This window comes from Haliotis rubra, unplaced genomic scaffold (genome assembly GCF_003918875.1).
Source record: "Haliotis rubra isolate DU_JTF1 unplaced genomic scaffold, ASM391887v1 Scf60, whole genome shotgun sequence".
Classification (NCBI taxonomy): Eukaryota; Metazoa; Mollusca; class Gastropoda; order Lepetellida; family Haliotidae; genus Haliotis; species Haliotis rubra.
In genome coordinates, this window is record NW_025767302.1 from 2,098,958 (window position 1) to 2,119,366 (window position 20,409).

Genomic DNA, 20,409 nt, shown 5'->3' on the forward strand with positions numbered 1-20,409 from the left:
AGAAGTCAGCCTCTTTATTCGTAGGCATCGGGTATAAGTGTTTTCTGGGTTTTAAAAATACACAGAAAGGATATTCTAATTAGAAAAATCCAATCTACTTTAGCATAGTTAAAGGTTTAGAATCATTATTCGGAAATGTTTACAAAATGTTCACGTCGAAGGGCAGGCAACTCTAATGTATCCGGTAAAGAATAGCAAAAGGTAATCTCATGATAAGTAAACAGACCACCCTTCCTGATGATTGTCATGAATTAGCCTATTGACTAAACATATTCGGGGGCCACACATTATTTAGAAAAGAAGAAATTGCAGTCAAAGTAAATCGTATCTAGGTGTGGCTTATGTCGCTGTGGGATTGAATCTTAGAATCACGTTCGCAGGCACTTATCCATTTTTTCTGAGTCACAAACCCATACCCAATTAACAACCCATACCTACACCCTTTATCGGATGTATTCTTCCTAATAGAATAGACAAAAGAGAACAGTGTACGTGGTATTAATTATCCTTTGCATGCGATAGAAGTTGAAGCTGGCATGTAGACCTAATTATTATGCTTGTGTCATGTTCGAGGCCATAGTACAGCTTCAGAAGTCAGTCATATATTTTTCTTTTAAATTGTGATGCTTGGTTACATTGGTATGTTGATTGCATTTTTAGATTGTCAAGACAGCTGTTTCCTGCATACAGCTTTTTGGGGCTAGTTCGTGTCGGATATACTTTCATGATATATGGCTCACCATTCACTGACCCTCTTCTTCATCAAGCCTTAGGTTAGTAATCTTGAGTTGGATTGTAAAATGTAGTTTACCCCAACACACCAAACACCCATTTACAACTTTTAATGTAATGTTACAACTTTGGAGGTTATTACAGCGATACTAACTCACTAGTACAGGCACCTGAATAAATATTTATCATTTTCTGGCAGAATATCATGAATGTTTTTTTTTTTTTTCAAAATGATCTTTTAACATTTTGTAATAGTTTCCAACATGTTTAAAATAGTTTCATAATGTATTTGTAATTTATCTAAACAATTATTTTGATCACCTAAATGATCATTTCCAGTTCCAGACAATGGAAACCGATTCTCCATCGGATGATGCAGAAAGTGAGATACCAGTGACTTTGTGTCCAATGGCCAACATTCCAGATTCTCTCCTTCTCAGTATCTTCAGCAACTTGGCTGCAAAAGATGTCTTAAAAGCTTCTCAGGTGTGCAGTCGGTGGCGAGCGGTGGCATATGACGAGAGCCTATGGCGGCAACTAGTGCACAGGAAGTGGAGTATCAGTGGCAAGATCGCGCCGGGTTACTGCTCCTGGAGGAACGAGTACAAGAGGTTGTATTACTACGCTCCTCTGGTCTGGAGTGAGACACTCACTGAACACTCAGATGAAGTTCTACATGTTAGCTTTGCACACAATGGATCCCTGTTTGCCACAACATCAAAGGATTGCTCAGTGAAGGTATGTTAGGACTGAATCTTTGATTCATGTTTCAGGGTTTACATATACTGATTGATTGCATTTTGTAATCCAACTGTGTTCAGAGAGACTGAAAATAAAAACATGAGAGATTTTTATCAGAATGAATGAATAACATTTTTCCTACTTGCCAACACTTCTACCATTTATTCTACACATCAACCATTCTGCCATTTGCTATACATGTCAACACTTCTACCATTTGCTGTACACGTCATCAGTACTACCATTGTCTTCCATTTATTCAACATGCTCAAAATACCCAAAAGTCCACATGGCAGTGCATGCAAAAAATACTGCTGTGTATATAACAGATACCTGTAACTAGAGAAATAAACAAAGAGAGTTTAGTGTGTAACATCAAAGAAAGGAACAGCTCAACTAGTCTTGTGTCTTTGATCTTTATGGATTTTCTGTTGAACATGGTGAAGCATTAGGAACAGTTCATCTTCTTGTTTGTTGTACCCGTGAAGATCTGGGTTAGAATTGATCTTCATTATCCTATGCTTGTCGTAAGAGGCGACTAACAGGATTTGATGGTCAGACTCGCTGACGTGGTTGACACATGTCATTGTATCCCAATTGAATAGATTGATGCTCATGTTGTTGATCACTGGATTGTCTGGTCCAGACTCAATTATTTACAGACCGCTGCCATATAGCTGGAATATTGCTGAATGTGGCGTAAAACTAAACTCACTCACTCACGCACTGTTGTTCGTTGTCAGGTTTGGCAAGTTGGGTACCCAACGAGACTGAAGTACAGCTATGACTTCCGTGCAGGGTACAAATGGGACTTCACTCAGTTCTCCTGCTTCAATGAGTCCGACACCATGCTCCTCGTCTCCAGTGTCAAGAGCACAGAAATTGACAGAAGAGGATTTGTGGCAGTTTTATCTGTTGAACACAGTCAGTCATTTTTTCTTTGTCTCAAACAGACTTAGCATCATGTTAGAAATTGATTTTGTCTTATTTTCTGTGTTAAGGCTTTATGTTTATGACTAGAACACATTGACTTTTCATTATTTAGAAAGACTTATCTGTTATATAGGCCAGCACTTTGATGTCGTCACCTATGACAATGATCCTGTCATGTTTGAGAATGACCGTTTATCTGTTTTTTGAGCCATTTTTTTGAGATACTGAAGTTGATTAGAAGATCTGTATCTGAAACAAATCAGTCAAATTCAAGGTAAATTTTAAAAATAATTGAATTATGACTTGCCAAAACAGTGGATATAACACACCCTAGTGGTATAAGTGTATGGAATAAGCTAGTGGTATAATCATATGGAATGTTTTTCAAGTTTCACAATGGACCTACCCAGAAATATCAATATATCATGTTTTATGACACTTCCAGATTTCCAGCTACTCCGAGTGGTGTCTATGGACCCGTCCCAATTGTTTGGGACTTGGCTTAATGGCTGCACCTTCTTGGGAGGGTCCCTAGAGATTAGTCTTGACAGATTTGCAACCACTGTCCAGATACAAGCATTTGAGGTAAGAAGTAGTCATACTACAGTGATCGTGAGAGGACATAGTTCGGATGGAGAAATCAGGTGTATCGATAGAAATTCTTCTAATTTTTCACTTTGTAGGTTCCTTACCATTACTGTAGGGAGATCTTCTTAACAATTCGTATAATGATGTGCCAGGGTCTACTCTGTCCGAATCTATTTGAGAATAAATAAACCTGAAGGATCTCACTTATATATTTACAGTTCCATGCAATTCCAGAGGTTTGAATAATTTAAAAAAGTATTTTATTGATCAGTACATGCCTATGTTGTTTGAATAAGTAGTGACAAGAAGCATATATGTCCATTATTAGTTCTTCCATGTTTTGTCCTCAATATTAGCATGTACATTCTCTGTTGCCATCTATTCCACTCAAGCTTTCCAACAACACCAGATACATCTTGCTATACCTCTGGCAGACATGTTTCAATTTTGTACACCAAAAACAATGCTCTAATAGCATGTTCTGTTTTTCATTAGCCAGAACAAGTTAAATTCAAAATGGCCACAGCCACATCTCATTCAGATTTAAACTTCTGACTTTGTTACAATCCCTAGAGGTGGTGGGGTAGCCTAATGGTTTAAGCGTTTGCTTGTCATGCTGGAGGCCTGGGTTCGATTCCCCACATGGGTGCAATGGGTGAAGCCCATTTCTGGTGTCCCCTGTCGTGATATTGCTGGAACATTGCTAAAAGTGGTGTAAATCCATACTCACTCACTCACACTACAATCCCTATTTTTGTGAAACCGTTTAACATTTATTTCCAGAACTATATTTTTTTTTAAGATGCTGAAGAACAGATATCAGATATCAGAGTTATTGTGACAAGTAGCATATTATGTCTTGTTCCAGGTGAAGGATGTTCCTCAGCTGCTTCCTGCATCAGCCTCAGTTGAGACCCACTCAGGCCTTGCCCTGTTCACCTTCTGTAGTGAGACAGCCAGTCTCATCAAGTTCCTGACTGTCGTTAATGTGCCAACCAAAGGTATTTCTCCCATTCAGGAAACCGAACTCGAAAATATTGGTGAATCAGCGTATTCAGTGAATCACAATGAATGTGGAGAAGACGATATGTGTCCACTTGCCACCTCATCAGGAAGCTCCAGCAAAACGGAACAGATGTGTAGCAATATTGTGATACAGGAAAATGGTCATCCACTGCATATGGATTCCTTTGATGATTCAGACATGGAGGAAGAACCAGAGGCAAAGTATGTTTCAAAGCGAAACACGAACACTCACTCGAAGAGGAATGTAACATCCATGCATCACTTAAAACTGAGGAATTTGATATATGTGACGGGGAATTTGCAGTGGCTTTGCATCAACTTGGGTTCAAGGACATTTCACCCAACACAATTTCTGACATCGTGGTTGAGCGGACAATGGAGTCAGTTGTGACTGACCTTGACAGTATTCAGAGCCACATGGTGGTTAACTATAGCAACCAGGACATCGAGATGAGGCGGATTCGCAAACCTGACATGTCTGATCACATGATTGATCTGAATGGTCATGTGACTGGTTTGTGTCTCTCTCAGGACCATCGGTAAGAATTGTGTTCTTGATCTTTATCCAGTTTCATGAATTTCCTTGTTTACTCAACCAGCTGTTGGGGATTTTCCTTGATCGAAATGTACATATACAAACAAGCTAAATAATACCCACTGTTGGAAGTTTGTGTGTTGCAATACTACCAACAATGACAGATTTTCTCTGACTTCTTTTGAGCAGTGTATTTATAGATCCTTCAGAAACTTGGTTCGAATTGGTTTGGGTCAAAGGCATTAACATTTTGTGAGTGGATGACCACAGAACCAACATTAAATGAGATGCAAAGTATATGTGAACGTTGCTTAGATACTGGTATTAAAAGTAGGCATTTCAATGATTAAATAGGAAGTTAGTGAATGTAAGAAAAACATCTTATGCTTCAATATGCTCCTCTACATAAAGACCGCCTCTGTGGTGTAGTGGTTAGAGCGTCCGCCCGGAGAGCGGAAGGTCGCGGGTTCAATCCCCGACCGCGTCATACCAAAAGACGTTAAATATGGTACTTGTTGGTCCCTGCCTGGCGTTCGGCATAAATGGGTACAACAAGGACTGGTCGGCTCAGAGTCAGTATAATGTGTCTGAGTGGGGTATTCATGCTTCACTGCGGCGTGGTATCTCAGTGGGCTAGCACTATAAAACCAGCTTAAGTCTGGGCTAGTACAAGCAGCTGCACATACACATACACACGCATGCACGTCGTCATATGAGCGAAATATTATCAAGCACGATGTTAAACCCAGTTTCACCTCACCTCTACCTAAACTTCTCTATTACAGTGACAATATGATACTTGGTATCCATAAGCTATTTCTATATGTCATCTGTCATCTTCAAAGAAATACCTATTAAACAACTGATTTTAATTCACATGATACAAAAAGTAGTAGTTCTTTGTAAGAACATTTCATATTTGGCACGATTGGGGCAAAACAAAATTTTAAAATATCAAGCAATAAACATAAAAGACCACAATAATCAATAAGTCTAACTTTAGATAAGTCGATTTGTATATCATGGAAAGATGAACAGTGGAGTTCTATACCTTTAAATAATGACATGATGTGAAGTGGGATGTTTAATAGCAAGATTTGTTGGGAAGAAAATTTGATGTTTTAATTATTTTGCCCTGAAACTTGTTGTTAAACACTCTAGTATCTTCCTCTAGTGTTTAGTAAGGCTGATGTACAGTAGGGACACTGACTATGGTGTGTTGCAGGTATCTGTTTGTAAACTGTCGACCCTGGGTGGGGAAGATTGATCGCAGCGACCCATGGGCAACCCCAGAACTTTCACCAGAGATAGAAGTCCGGGTGATTGACCTTCACGACCTGAGTGACACAGGGGTCAGGTACAGAGGTCACAAGGGCTACTCCCAGTCCACGATGTGCTGCTTTGTATTCCTCGACTCCAGTCAACACTACATTGGCAGGTGGGTATTTGCCACAACTCTCATGCTGCATTGGCACATCCAACATGACAAGTATACTGCTGTACATTGGGCATGATAAGGGAATTACTGGATTATTCAATTTAAAGGCACTATATCACACCACACTTCTCTAGAAATACATAACGCATTCTCTCAATAATACTAACTATCAGCTGTCAGGGAAGCTACCATATACTTTATTCCCCCCAAAATTATGTATTTAGATTACAATATTAAAATTAAAAAGTTCGAATGAATTAATGTAATGTTGCATTAAATAGACTCTCGCTGCCTCTACCGGCTCAACATTATTTCAAGAGTTATGTCCCTTGGAGTGCTCTATACGAATATCATATGCACAACTTGCGATTGAAACCAGTTCGGCAAACACCAACAACACTGCATGCGACAGTTTTCAATGTACAGAACAATTGTTTACATTCCATATATGGCAAGTATTCAAGTTTGGAAGCTGTTCGCCTCGAAGTTTCAATTATCGATTTCAGGCAAGTCGTATGGGATAAGTTCTTTATTGCATCAATAGGAAGCTAAAGTGAGTGCATATGCCCCAATATATATAATATAGGCACAGTAGGGACACTGTCGAAAATGTGTGACATTGCCCTTTTAGTATTTTATTGCTGTAAATGTGGTGTTGGATGTGTTTGAAAATTGATTTGTTTCTTTTACAGTGGGAGCGAGGACACAAAAGCGTATCTCTGGGATCGCCATTATCAGTGTTGTCTTGGTACATTTGGACATGGCCCAGGTGTTGTCAACGCTGTTGGGTTTAGTCCTCGAGATGAGGAGTATTTTGTGACTGTGAGTGATGACCACACCATCAAGATTTGGCGATCAAGAAACAGATTAAAGCAAGTCCTTGAAAATGCACAATCTTTAGATAGATGACAGAATATGCAGATTATGAATCTATCTCTCTTGTATGCTGTTTAATTTATTTTCTATGTATTTTGCAATGCTGGAATTATTTCTACTCACAGTTTTTATGTCAGTGTAGCCTAGTCAGGAATCATTGATATTTTGGGTGTGGGGTGTGCTTAAAAATGTCTCCTGAAATAGGCGATCATATGTGCTTACATTCACAATTAGGTGTACACCAATAAATCATGTTGAACATGAATGTTATTTCAAGACTGAAGAGGACTATCATTTATTACAAGGAAAGGAGTGGGGACAGGGTTGGGTGTGTGAGTATGTCAGAGATTTTTATGCACAGATGGCCTGTAAATAATTACCCCCTCACTTATGCGTGTATTTTTGGATGGCCCTCCCCATTTCATTCTGCATTCTTTTCATGACCCTCCATGAAGAGACAAAATGCTAAAACACTTTATAGTATACAATAATATGTCCATGTTTTTACAACCCTCCTCAAACATGTTTTTTACTTTTGTGACCCACCCTAGGATAATGTTGTATTTGGGGTGACACTCCCCTAATTCCCTCTCATATACCCTTCCATGCATCACCTCCTAAATGTATCCAGTGGATATGGACATGGGAATATCATGATGTGAATGACACAACACAAATCATTATATATTTAAGATCTTGACAGTAAGAATTTAATTTTTCATGTTACTTATTGCATATTATTGCAACATTGCTACTCCTCTCTTCTTATCAGATAGGTTGAAGACTCTGTGATGTTTAACTTCTTTGAGAGGCATTTTAGAAGTTGTAAAGATGAAGGAAAACCAGGTTCTATGGATAGTCAACTTCTGAATTGCAATGAGTGCGACGTTTCAGTGTAAGTACAAACACCATTATCAAGCAAGCACTTGCTTGATAATGGTGTCAGTACTCACTGCAATAAAGAAGTTGACTATCCATAGAACTTGGTTTTCCTTCTGTGATGTTTGTTGACTGGCAACCATTAAAAAAATGTAAATAAAAAATTCAGGTTTTGCAATTATGTGTACTGACATATTATAGCTTTGCCCTAGCAGCATGTGGGTACCTGTGAGTTGTGTTGGCAGTGTGGATAACCCTTACTATTTATACCATTGTGACCATGTGATCCACATTTATCTTGGGGAACCATTTAGCTCCAGGACCATGTGGACAAGTTTATTCAGTTTATTTCATGCTTGTTGAATTATGATCACTGTTGTCCAGATACTCATGCAATGTGGTTGAAGATAAGATTTCAGAGTTTGTATTTTAATATGTATAATAATCCAAATTATTGCAATATCCAGAATGTCAGAAAATTGGTATACAGTATTCCTATCCTAGATTTTCGAAACTCTCTTAGAGCTAAGATAATCATAAGTGCCATACATTAGCATTAACTTATAATTATTTTAGTGCGAAGAGAGCTTCAAAAATGAAGGCCCAGGACAGTAGAAAGATGTCTCTATCTATGAATGTGAATGTCCCATCATGATGCTGGTCAAACATTATTGTGTCATAGTTGAAGAAACCTACATGAATACTTTGACTCGTAAATACTTTCAGTCAACCACTAAAAAATGATTTATATAATAATAAGAAATACACATGTATGCACCTTGTACAAAGAGACAACTGTACGTTTGACACATTAAGGCTTGACACAACCTTGTTTGACTGTATCATAATATAACATAGATAAACAGATCCTAAATGTTAAGCAGTGAGAATAATAGGTGGTGTCTATTAAACAATAGAAGTAGATATAAATTGCACGCTTCAGGTCCAGTATGTATGCAAAATATCTGTCCAGAAATCATGGGTTACAGAAACAAATTGTATCTTTCAGTTTGATAATCTGATGTATTGAGTAGGACATCACAAATTATTGCTGTGATATCATGATATATAACTTGTGACATCATAATATATAACTTGTGCTGATGTGATAATATATGTAAAAACAAAATAGAAAATCTTTGTGATCTCTGATGTCATGTTGGACTGTGCAGAATTCTGTCCCTTGCCCATGCCAGGATCTGTTAGTCATTGGTTCAAATCCCAGATTAACCCAGATTATGATCCTTGGTAAATGTGTTCAATCTGGATCAAGTTTTTCTTACCGCTTACATTAACGGAAATATAGTACCCAACTCACTCTCACTCACTCACTCACAGAAGTTGTCACTAACATAAGCAGATCTTACACTTAGCATTGATTCAAGGTATGTTACGTGTACAACATACTATCTCTCATTGAGTAAAGGTGTTTAAACAGCTAGAAATGTGTGCTTGATCTCGTTTTGGGTATTTGTGATTGTGATGGAAATGTTCATGTCTTCATGATGAATGTGTTTTGATGCAAGTCAGGTTTTTTAGGAGGTCAGTATATGTTCACAATCAAAGTTATTACTGTGATTCATTTATTGCTGAACTTTGTTCTTTGTGTCGGTTAAACAGCAATTCACTCTCAATGATCGCAGATGTGCTTGAATCTGGTTTTTAATGTTATACTACTCACAGAAAGTAAGGACATGCTTCTGGCCGAGTATTTTCTGATTTTGTGATAATCCTTCATATCTTACTGATATATGCATATTGATGGACTTCATCAGTACCCATGGAGTAAATTTGTCATAGTGTGCTTGCACAATTTGCTAGATAGAGTTGCTTCTCTTGGCTGTGCCAGAATACTATGTAATAATGTTTGAATCCCACATTCCCCTGATTAATGTTCTTGCTGTGTCCTGCTCGTGGGTTTCACCAAAGTGTCAACGTCCAAGATATACAGTAACACTCTTGGCGTTTTCCTGCCACATCGAGCTGACAGCCATGCTGCTGCTGCAATACTGTTCAATACAATGATAAATCCAACCTGCTGAGCGTGCTTGAAAAATAGGTCCTTGTAAACAAATCTAAGGGAGATAAGAATTGTACACAGGAAGAATTTGAAAATCTCTTCCACATCAGGATCAGACATAAGGACCATCATAGGGTAATGTAATTACAACTGCAAAAGCACTCAGTTTTATTAACTAAGCAAAAACATGGACAATTAGTATTGACTGACTGCGGAATCCAACAAGATGCTGTGATTTGAAATGAAGACAGCAACAATGATGTGTCCTCATTTTCCATCTATAGTCAGAGTAGTCAAAATGTATAGAAGTGTCTAAATACTTAAACTTATACAATAGACATTGAGGTTAATGTGATCATGTTTCCTACCTTATCATTTTCAGATCATAATAGTACTTTTTTAATCTGCAGTGAATGATTTAAAATTATAATTATACCATAATCAATGTACTACAGAATTAACCCTCTATATTTTAGAATCAATAAGATGGAAACTTCAGTTTTTTTCTAAGAACAGATCCCTATTCAGTTTCTCGCTCTGTATTTACAAGATGTAAAGTTCCGGGCAAAAGAATGTATTCTCGTGAAAACTGGATTTGACCAAGAACTTACAAACATTATCAAAATGCTACTAGGATGAAAAATGTCACCACAACACTGCAAAGTTTAGGTCTAATATGGAACTTGATACCCATATTAAATACAGCACCGTGAGACAGATAGCTCTTGTTTGTTTAAGCCACCATCAAACATAGATGTGTACTTATGATTTATTATTCTCTTCATATAAATACAACCTGGTGACAATGAAACAAATGTAGTGTCAAGCCGCCACATGCTTTAAGCCAACCAGATTGTTATATTAACTGTGACATTCAGGGTCATCTGTTGTATGATGTCTCAGATGAGTGCTCTCAACCAGACCATAATAAAACATAACATGTACTCAGTTTTATGTTGTTAATTCTCAACTGGTGCAGTGTGGAATGAAGCTTGCCATTGTAGCGATATAAGAAGCATTGAAGTAGTTGTCTGGAAGACGTTTTGGAACACTGTTCAGAGCGCCAAGCCTTCCCAACAAATCTAGCATACCATGTAATTTTTTCTTGGCTTCAAATTTGAAAACTTTTGAAAGGAATTTCAACATAGTTTTACTGTGCATGCTCGTAAGCTTACGGCTGAATACTTAATTTGATTTGTACATATTTTCAAGATTAAAAATATATTTCAACACTCAAATAGTCGAATATATCATTGATGTACCAGATAAACATTCCATGTCATCCCACATACTGCACCCTGGCATCCAGAATACTGCTGAATTGCTTGGCATCCGACATACCAGCATGGGATTGGACATTTTAGCTTTGTTCATCAAATAACTTCAACACAATTGAATGCATTATTTTCAAATTTTGGGATCACTCTCAATTTCTATTGGAGAGGTGCATTGCAAAGTTTTACGTTTATATTTTCAGTTGATCAAGAATATTATCACCAATAACCCCTCTTGAACCGGGGAAAAAGTCCCATGTCAAATTTCTTCAACCAATAACTTTACACTCATTTAATGGCTTCTTTTCAGATTTGGATAATGGCTTCTTTGTTATTGGAAAGGTGCAGTGAAAAGTTTGATCCATATATTGTAATTTTGTAAAGAATAATCATTATCAGTTGTTGTTCAGCTGAAGTTATGAGTTGGAGTTATAACTGAGTCAGTCTGCCTAGAGACTACAGGATGTGTAGCTCATCAACAGTGTTCCAGGCGTTATCCAGCAGTACTAATGTCCATCAGCCACTAGCAGTGACGTCAGAGTTGAACACTCGGGACCACACCACTGCCTTCCTGAAGTCCTTGCAGTGTCGTAACATGTACAGCGACTCTGAAATGGGAGGTTACTCAGTTTTTATAAAGGATGAAATGGGCCAAGTAGAGGGGAACATTGGATGGGAGTAGCCTTGAGGGTCAAGTGCTGGCTCATCCTGAAGACCCAGGTTTGATTCCCCATGTCATTTGAAACTTATTCATAGTGTCCTAATCATGTTATCGAATATTGCCCTAGGTGAAAGTAAATAACACTTACATCTCCTTTAGTTTAATAACACATGAAAGTATTTAGTTTTGCCGTGAGACACAAATTGAACATGAATGAGAAGATATTTGTTAGAGTCACTACAAAAATCGCTTGTAATGAAGGAAGGGTCTGCTTCAAAACATTTAAGATATTTTGTGAAATTTGAGGTAGTAAAATAATGGCTATAAGAAACTTTACTTGTTTTCAATTGAATATTGCTTCATCAACAATTTTGAAGTTATTTGTCGCGATACGATCTTAACCAACTAAACACAGTACTGACCTCGGGTTTGTTTACTGGTGACAGGGGAGACAACTTCTGTAGAACGCTCAGACAGTGTCAGCAACCAGTCAATTGCCTGAAGGTTGGATATATTATTCATTGTCAGTAAGTCACATGAAAAACATATCAAAACACAGAGTCTCCATACTGAAAAACTATACTCCCGGTCAAAAGTTTAGACTCACTGAAAACACTCACTACATGTTATGTATATATATATGGTTCCATCGAAGATTGATATCTCCACTAACTTGAGGGAACCAACTGCAAACCATATGCAGATGAATTGCATGAGGATCATGCATCAAATTGCTGAAAAGCATGTACAAATATCATGCATGTGAACAGCTGCGTTTTTGTGAAAGGTTTTGTTAAGAATTGGTCAATTTTCACTGAGTTTTATCATTTATTGAATATTTTGCAAATTTAGTTTAAAATAGTTGCCTGAAGTAAGTGGCTATATTAACACTAGCGAGTCTAAACATTTGATGGGAAATATATAAAGAGAATTCACTTTTTACACCAATATTTCTATTTTTGTGATCTTTTATTAAACAAAATATTAGATGGATCCAGAATGAATAAATAGCCGCTGATAGTTGTATCAGCAGTATTGGATAGTTTCAGTCAGCATACAGATGAAGTAAGGTGACAAGAAATGGGTCTGACAAGGATATTGCACTGAAAGATTGATGTTTTGTGTGTGCATGTGCGTTTATCTGTACTATGTTAGAAACGCCTGTTTCATAGTGCTAGCCTTCTTGGATTACATGCTGCAAGAATGCCCAATAGACTGTATGCATAGCCTCTGAATTTTGGTGTAACAAATAAACCCATTTAAACTGAAAAGGAGGCCAGAGATTCAGAACTTGGGGAAATCTAGATTTGCTTCATTTAGGGCTTTTACTAAGCATTGCAGGGAGGGCTAGGCTGTATGGAAAATAATATGGGTTCAAGGACTTCGAGACAGACTAGACTGCCCTACTGAGACACAGTATAATGACTTAGAGTAAGCCAATCCTTGTTTTATACCCTTAGTCCCAAGTTCCAGGCAGGGTAACAACAAGTACCATCTTTTAATGTATTTAGGTATAATACACTCATCTATGTCCCGATATTATAAGGTCAAATTATATACCTTGGACATAATTTGATCCCAAGGCTCTCGCTCCAACCTAGGTATGCATCCAGGCAAGAAATCAAGACAGTCGGGCAACATGTTTGCATAGTCAGCCACCCAGCTGTCTCGCCTTGGTGCTTCATCTCCAGTGGTCGGTTTGAAAAGTGATAGCTCCACACCAGAGATTGCTCCTGCTGCAGAGTTTGTCCACAGACACATTGCCCTGGCAACCACCTCCACAGCACACTGCATGACCTGGACAAACAGTTCAACAAGGTCAAGTATAGCGATGATGACTTTGCACATTACACTGATGTCCAACAAACAGGATGAAATACACAGATACAGAATACATCTCCAAGTAACAAAGAGGTTGAGCATGCAGGAAATCTGGCATCTGTGCAACTAGTTACCTTATTAATTATGAACAAGTTGTGACAAATATACTACTGATTATACAGTCATCCCTCGCAAATAACGCTCTTCGCGATACCGCGGATTCGGTTAAACCTCGGGGTAATCTGTGGCTCCCATAAATACGTTGCACATATTCACACATATTCACGTCATCGAAAATAGCACATCAACAAATCCGCTGTTGAGCTCTGGTTAATCACGTTGTAAACTAGTGAAATTCAGTGCGGATTGCAATTAACAGTGTTTATCGTACATATCCATGGTTTTTCAGATGCTTAAAACATGCAGGGTTTTTTTTTCAATAATAATAGATGAACAGCGAAACATCATAATAACTTTATCATAAAGACACGCCATCAGCCGAGTACTTACAATGTTTGCTGTGATGCAACACACCGCGTAATTGCGTGGGTAAGACCCAAGACCCCAAGACCCCGTTATGGCGAGGGATGACTGTAGTTTATCTGTTTTTTCCTGAACTTCATGAGTCCTGACATCCTCCATTCTGTCCATACATACCAAGATGAATCTTTTACATCAGACTGACTTGGTATGTGAATGAATTGATGGAGTGTAACTAATTTACAAAAGATTCCCCCAGATCAGGGACTAATGCAACTGATCTTTGTCCTATGACTTCCTGCACTCCCAATGTTTAACACTGCCACACATGTCAGAGAACTGAAATTGCTTGTAGAAAAATGTCAAATTAGGGATATCTAGTTGTATCGATGGATCTGACCTCTATGCGTGGAGGTGCCTCATCTGGCAAGGTTGTGTTGCCAACAGCGATGTTGCGAACATGACCAAGTAGTTCCAGAAGCCACTGTGTGCGGTTGACGGGACTGGTGTAGTCAGTTGAACAGCCTGCCATCTGGTGGAAGCAGTTTGCCAGCAGATGCAGCAACAGCGTCTTCTCCCTGGATGAAAACACACGCGGTGACATGACATGACAAGACACGAGTGACATGAACCACATATGGTGATATGGACAGGACAACGCACTCTCTCTCACATGCACACCCATCCATACAAACACACACACCCACCCATTCGCACATGCATGTACACACATGCGCTCGCACACACACGCACACACACACACACTAACATGTATAACAAACCATGGATCATAAAAAGGGTCAATCAAGCAGTCATCTCATCCCTTACTGGTACACCCTCAGATCTTTCCTTTTGGGGTCGTGAGATCTGGTTTTAATGAGATCATTAAAACTAATCATGATCCACAGCTTCTCTTGTTCAGAAAACATCCAGCAAGAAAGGATGTGTTCAAGAAATTCTATGAAAGGCTGCACTTACGAGTGTTGACTGTGAATGATGGCATCGATACAGCTGTTTAGCAATGCTACAGGTTGACGGCCATTTGCAATCAGGTAGCATCTGACGAAAGTGCCTTTCACAAATGTCTGCTTCTCATTGAAATCCTCTAGTGTTACTTCATCCAGGATCTCATCCAGAAGGTTGGACAAACACTCAGACATTTGGCAGTACAGCCCCACCTGGTGACAAAACAAGTCATTGACAGACAACATAGGAACGCTGTATTCTTAAAGTTAGACAAAACCTTTAAAAGTACTCAAAATGATGTACTACATTCTTCTTGTGAAAGGGAAGAAGGGTTATTGTTCTAAGACAATTACTCATAACATACTTATTTACATTGCAACTAACAAAACCAGCCAAATTGAAAGTAAAGATAGTCAACAGTTGTTCAAAACTTCAGACACAATACTACTGTTTCAAGCAAGCAAAATGACTGAGTGAATTGAAAATCACTTTGAGCAGTATTTCAGTGGAGGAAAGCCCAAGGTGACAAACCAATTATCTGGATTTGAACCAATTTTCATCTGATCATGTCATGCAACTCCAGTGAATTGTAGTGATGTAGATCACAAGACATGACTCACTTTGCAAAACAATGCAAACACAACTCCACTAAGTTAGGATACTACATACCAGTGACATTACTTTCCTGGTCATGTAAACATATACATACCTGCAGTGTAGGGGGAACAGCCTTGTAGATGACCTGGGTGGCCAAGTAGAGGATCCTAGTAACAGATTCAGGTGGATCCTGGACCTGCAAGGCCAGGTTCAAGCCCCGCGGAGTACACAGATGCACATGGGGATGTTGATGTCAGTGAAGGGTTCCATACATCCACGTTCCAGGAACGTCTGGAGTATCGCAGGACCCACCGACTTGATGAGGTAGGGTAGGGACTGGTACAGGAACTGTTTGCACTCCGCCTGTTATAGACATGTATATTGGTGAATATAGAGATTATACACTGGTGACGACTAATTTTATACACTGTAGAGATCATATACCGCAGAGACTATATACATACTGGTGAATATAGAGATAGAGAGTCGGTTTAGCTTTATGCCGCTTTTAGCAATATTCCAGCAATGTCGTGGCAGGGGACACCAGAAATGGGCTTCACACATTGTACCCATGTGGGGGATCGAACCCGGGTCTTCGGCATGACGAGCAAACGCCTTAACCACCAGGCTACCCCACCGCCCCTGAATATAGAGATAATATACTGTAGAAATTATATAGTGGTGACTACAGAGATTATATACTGCTGAGAGATTATATACTGGTGAATATAGACATTATATTCAAGTGGGTGAGTATGGTTTTTCGTTGTTTTATGCCAGCAATATCACAGCGAGGGACACCAGAAATGGGCTTCACATGTTGTACCCATGTGGGGATTTGAACCTAGGTCTTCAGTGTGACAAGTAGTCACTTTAACCATTAGGCTACCTCCTGGACTGACTACTGAGATAATATACTGGTGACTATAGAAATAAAAAACTGACAGATGACTTTACACATCATACACTGGTTACTAAACACCATGAAGGCTGCCAAATATCAGTGATTATAATGTCTCTATGTGACAAGGATACCTACGTCTAGAGAGTTGAACAGTGGTGGTGTAAGCCATGATGAGATGAACATGGCTGCTGTTGGAGCAGACAGACTCTGGGAGACAGCCATCTTGAAGCACAGACATCTCACACTTGTACCTGAACAAAACGCACTTATTAGAGTGAGCATACATGTATTCATTCCAAAAATGAGAAAACGACTATATTAATATGGAAAAAAAATCAAAATAGACAAATGTTTCCCTATTGTTTTGTGAAACACATTTTACATACCAAAGTTGACTCTCATGAAAGGGGAGAGAACTCCTGCCCAGTTTACAGGTGGCAGCACTTGTTTGACATCTTCCTGAATGGCAGTCAAAGCAACCTTGACATACTCTGGTGGGATCACCTCAGGTCCTGCAATTACATTACACATAAGTAGAGGAGGTATGCATGCTCCAGTCTTCCAAGGCACCATTGCAGCATCCTGTTGGCATCTCTGGTTTGTACCCTAGGTCTTCCATGATTACATCCCTATGTTAGTCAGCACCATCCCCATGTTCATGAGTCCTCACCAAAATCATATACATCTGACACCTGCATTACTTCAGGCTTACTTCTCTGAAGCACAGGTCATGACATTAAATTCTCATAATCCAGCGAGTTTTTAGAATGAAAATGTAATTTTCTGAATAAAAATGATATTTTATACTTATCCTGACTCATGAGGTGAGCAATAAGCATGAGTCAGGATAAGGAAAAATATGTAATTTTCTGAATAAAATTGATATTTTATACTTATCCTGACTCATGCTTATTGCTCACCTCATGAGTCAGGATAAGGAAAAATGTTAGCAACTGTCTCTTTGTAATGAGGAAATTTATTTACTGTTAGATTAATTTTATTCTTAAACTTTGAGTTCAGATGATAATGAATTTAAGGGATCATGCAATATAAATTTGAATTTGTACTTGAACAATAACATATCTTGAAAGTTATGCTCTAGCCAGTTCCATTTAGAACACATTTTATTCAAGGCATTGAATTTATTCTACCTTGAAACCAGAACATACTGATATTATAACTGATATTATAAAATAAGTTATCAGGACGGCAAGGATGATTACCTCTCTTCCCAGCCTCAATGAGGAGATCCACCATCGCTCGCAGGATGCTGCTCTCAGGTAGGTAACCATAGCTTGGAGGAACTGTTAGAAACACATTCAAGGTGGACACAATTCAGTACTGTTGTCAATCGTTACAAGCAGCTCACACAAATATCCATTCATTAATCTATTTTGAACATCTGTAAAATTAGTTTCTTTTTACTTATTGCTGAGACCATATAATAGAATGTATTACATGGTCTCTGCAAATTGAAAAAAACCCAACTTGTTTTCCTTTTCTGTACAGACCAAAAGTATTAGGAATCATACCAGATGTTACTGATAAACGAAGACAAAGAATAGAGTCAAAGGAGGAATAGATATGCCAAATATGTAATGGAAGTAACAAACTACAAATACTCACATAACCAACAGTCACTACACACCAGCATGTAACTGTCTGATGGCTAGTGTGTGTCAGTGTGTGTTTGTGTGAAAACGTACCACTGGCTCGGGTCTCTGTGATGGCACATGCTGATAAATATAGATGTCCAAGCATCCAGGCACTGTTACTCTGAATTCCAAGGTCACTGGAATTGGCAACAACCGAAGTGGCCATCTTGATTACACTATCTGCATCAACATCGCTGCCAAGGAGAGATGCCCCACTGCCCTGAACCTGTGTATGACAGTTGATATGAACACCACGATTGTCCATGCTGGTCAATCTATGAGGAAATGGACGTAACCTGGGAGTTAAGACACCTTGGACAGCTTCTTTGTTCAACTGACCCATTTCTAACATTGATGGTTCTCAGATAAGAGAGTGACATGATCACAGTATATCTTATACTGTAATAACATACTGAATTTGAACGACTATTGTAGCATCCATAACATTTCCATGTCCAGACCTTCTGATCCAAAGTCAGACGTGGGATGACTCTACATCCTCCCCGTCAAAAGAAAGCATGACCTGGGCGGTATAGTTGGGTACTGAGAATTACTTTGCTCAAATTTGATATGGACATGCTCAGACCACGTTGGGCACCAATGTAGCGGCTATAACATTTCCGTGTCCTGTGCAGAGATTCGAACCATGGCCCTTCTGATCTGACGCCTTGTCCATATGACCAAAGAGGTTTACCCCGTCATCAAGCACACAAGGTAAGAATGTCATCTGTGGGATGACTCCACACTCTGCTACACTATGACTAATAACTGAAATAGGAAAATATAATTTAAACTTGGATGTTAAATTCTTTGTGTCTAGACCATTAAAAGTTTCACAAGGAGAATTCAGAAAGGTTTTTTGCGTCATGTTTCTGAAAGAAACCACAACATTATTTGAACCAATGTCCAACTTACTGCCCTGGAAAAGCCACAATTTAATTTCTTTTGGTGATGAAACACAGAACCTTAATGAAAGATGTGAAGACAGAGTTTCATGCTTCTGGCATCAATATAGAAAGATTGATCAAATGCAATTTGAATAGCAGGCAAATCTTTTTTGTAAACCTTTCAATCTGTCAAAAGTGTCAAACAGATGAGATGCAGCTGTGCTATTTGATACTTTAGATAAGAATCAGTAGGACTGTTTGACTTATATACTTTGAATATACTTACTGATACCAATGTCCTCTCTGAGCCAATCAGAGCCATCAAACCATTCAGTGTGGACACCTTCTGTCTTGGTGGAGTTTCCTGAACACAACAGAAGCTCAACCATCATTGGTCAAACAGAATGTGATTGATGGTTCAAATGTCAAATTCTAAACAATAAAATCTGGAACTAACATATACTCTATCATTGTTCATGACAGTTTTTTTTTCATCACACTAAGTAATATATGTGTCCTCAAAACATACATTAATCTTGTGTTTAAATTATGCTTCTGTCTTCAAAGTTGTCATACAAATGGTTTCATAACCTTGTTATCTACAATATTTAATGCCAGCATATGAAACTCTTAGAACTGACAGAGATACTTAGTGATGATGAATCATGGATTATGTGTATGTAACTATGAGCTGAAACCTCGATTGATTGATAAGAATTCAGCCATGCACCAAAGTCATGAAAAATACAACATAAAACAATTCCAACATCCACAACTGTCTCCAAACACTGACAAAAAGCCATCAGTAAGCAGAAAATGAACACTTCACCATACCTCTGATGCCAGACCTTTAAGCCAATCATGAACCAGCTTTGTCCGAAGCTGACCAATAGTTGGATGTCCCACCTTGTTGAGGTTGTAACACAAGGCTCCAAGCGCCAGACAAACACCTGTTACCTGCAGACAGTATTGGTTGTTACTATAGACGAAATCATCCAGAGTATATAGACTATTGTACCATAAAACTTTGTTACCTGAAGATAACATTGGTTATAACGGTTGAGGAACTTATTCAGAGTATATGTATTGTGTATATCACAACACTCCATTATCTTTAGATATATTGGGTAGCCAGACCATGTATAACTCGTATTCATATTGACAATGTTAAATATAAACTTGTTGCCATTTACCTCTGGGTTCTGTGTATGTGCTTGAGTGAGACTGTCCACCAAGGCACCAACCCTTTCAATCTGGAGGATGTTGACAGAGAATGCTCGGCCACTGATGCAGGAGACTGCTACACAGAGGGCCTGCAATAAAAACACTGTCAGCAACCCCAAATCATGCCACATCAAAGGAGCAGACTAGAATTTGAGCCATGAGTGCAACAAAA

General features: G+C 38.6%; 2 protein-coding genes across 2 annotated transcripts in view; one reads left to right on the top strand and one right to left on the bottom strand.

Annotated features, from left to right (window-relative positions):
- Positions 1–115: 115 nt before the first annotated feature.
- Positions 116–10,712, top strand: LOC124255416 (F-box/WD repeat-containing protein 5-like). Its single transcript, XM_046689336.1, is given in 9 exon segments — positions 116–201; positions 661–773; positions 1,072–1,470; positions 2,217–2,397; positions 2,852–2,991; positions 3,863–4,312; positions 4,315–4,559; positions 5,781–5,993; positions 6,686–10,712. Coding segments are annotated over 7 exon segments (1,836 nt in total). The 5' UTR covers positions 116–201; positions 661–773; positions 1,072–1,080; the 3' UTR covers positions 6,903–10,712.
- Position 10,713: 1 nt separating this feature from the next.
- Positions 10,714–20,409, bottom strand: part of LOC124255454 (focadhesin-like) — a 531,258-nt gene continuing 521,562 nt past the window's right edge. The window contains exons 28-40 of the mRNA XM_046689369.1: positions 20,207–20,326; positions 19,848–19,970; positions 19,300–19,377; positions 18,178–18,352; positions 17,695–17,775; positions 16,858–16,983; positions 16,607–16,722; positions 15,784–15,930; positions 14,983–15,182; positions 14,405–14,582; positions 13,264–13,500; positions 12,126–12,201; positions 10,714–11,650 (exon numbers count right to left, since the gene is read on the bottom strand). Of these exons, the coding sequence (XP_046545325.1) occupies positions 11,559–11,650; positions 12,126–12,201; positions 13,264–13,500; positions 14,405–14,582; positions 14,983–15,182; positions 15,784–15,930; positions 16,607–16,722; positions 16,858–16,983; positions 17,695–17,775; positions 18,178–18,352; positions 19,300–19,377; positions 19,848–19,970; positions 20,207–20,326 (1,749 nt within the window). The 3' untranslated portion in view covers positions 10,714–11,558. The remainder of the gene's footprint in view (positions 11,651–12,125; positions 12,202–13,263; positions 13,501–14,404; positions 14,583–14,982; positions 15,183–15,783; positions 15,931–16,606; positions 16,723–16,857; positions 16,984–17,694; positions 17,776–18,177; positions 18,353–19,299; positions 19,378–19,847; positions 19,971–20,206; positions 20,327–20,409) is intronic.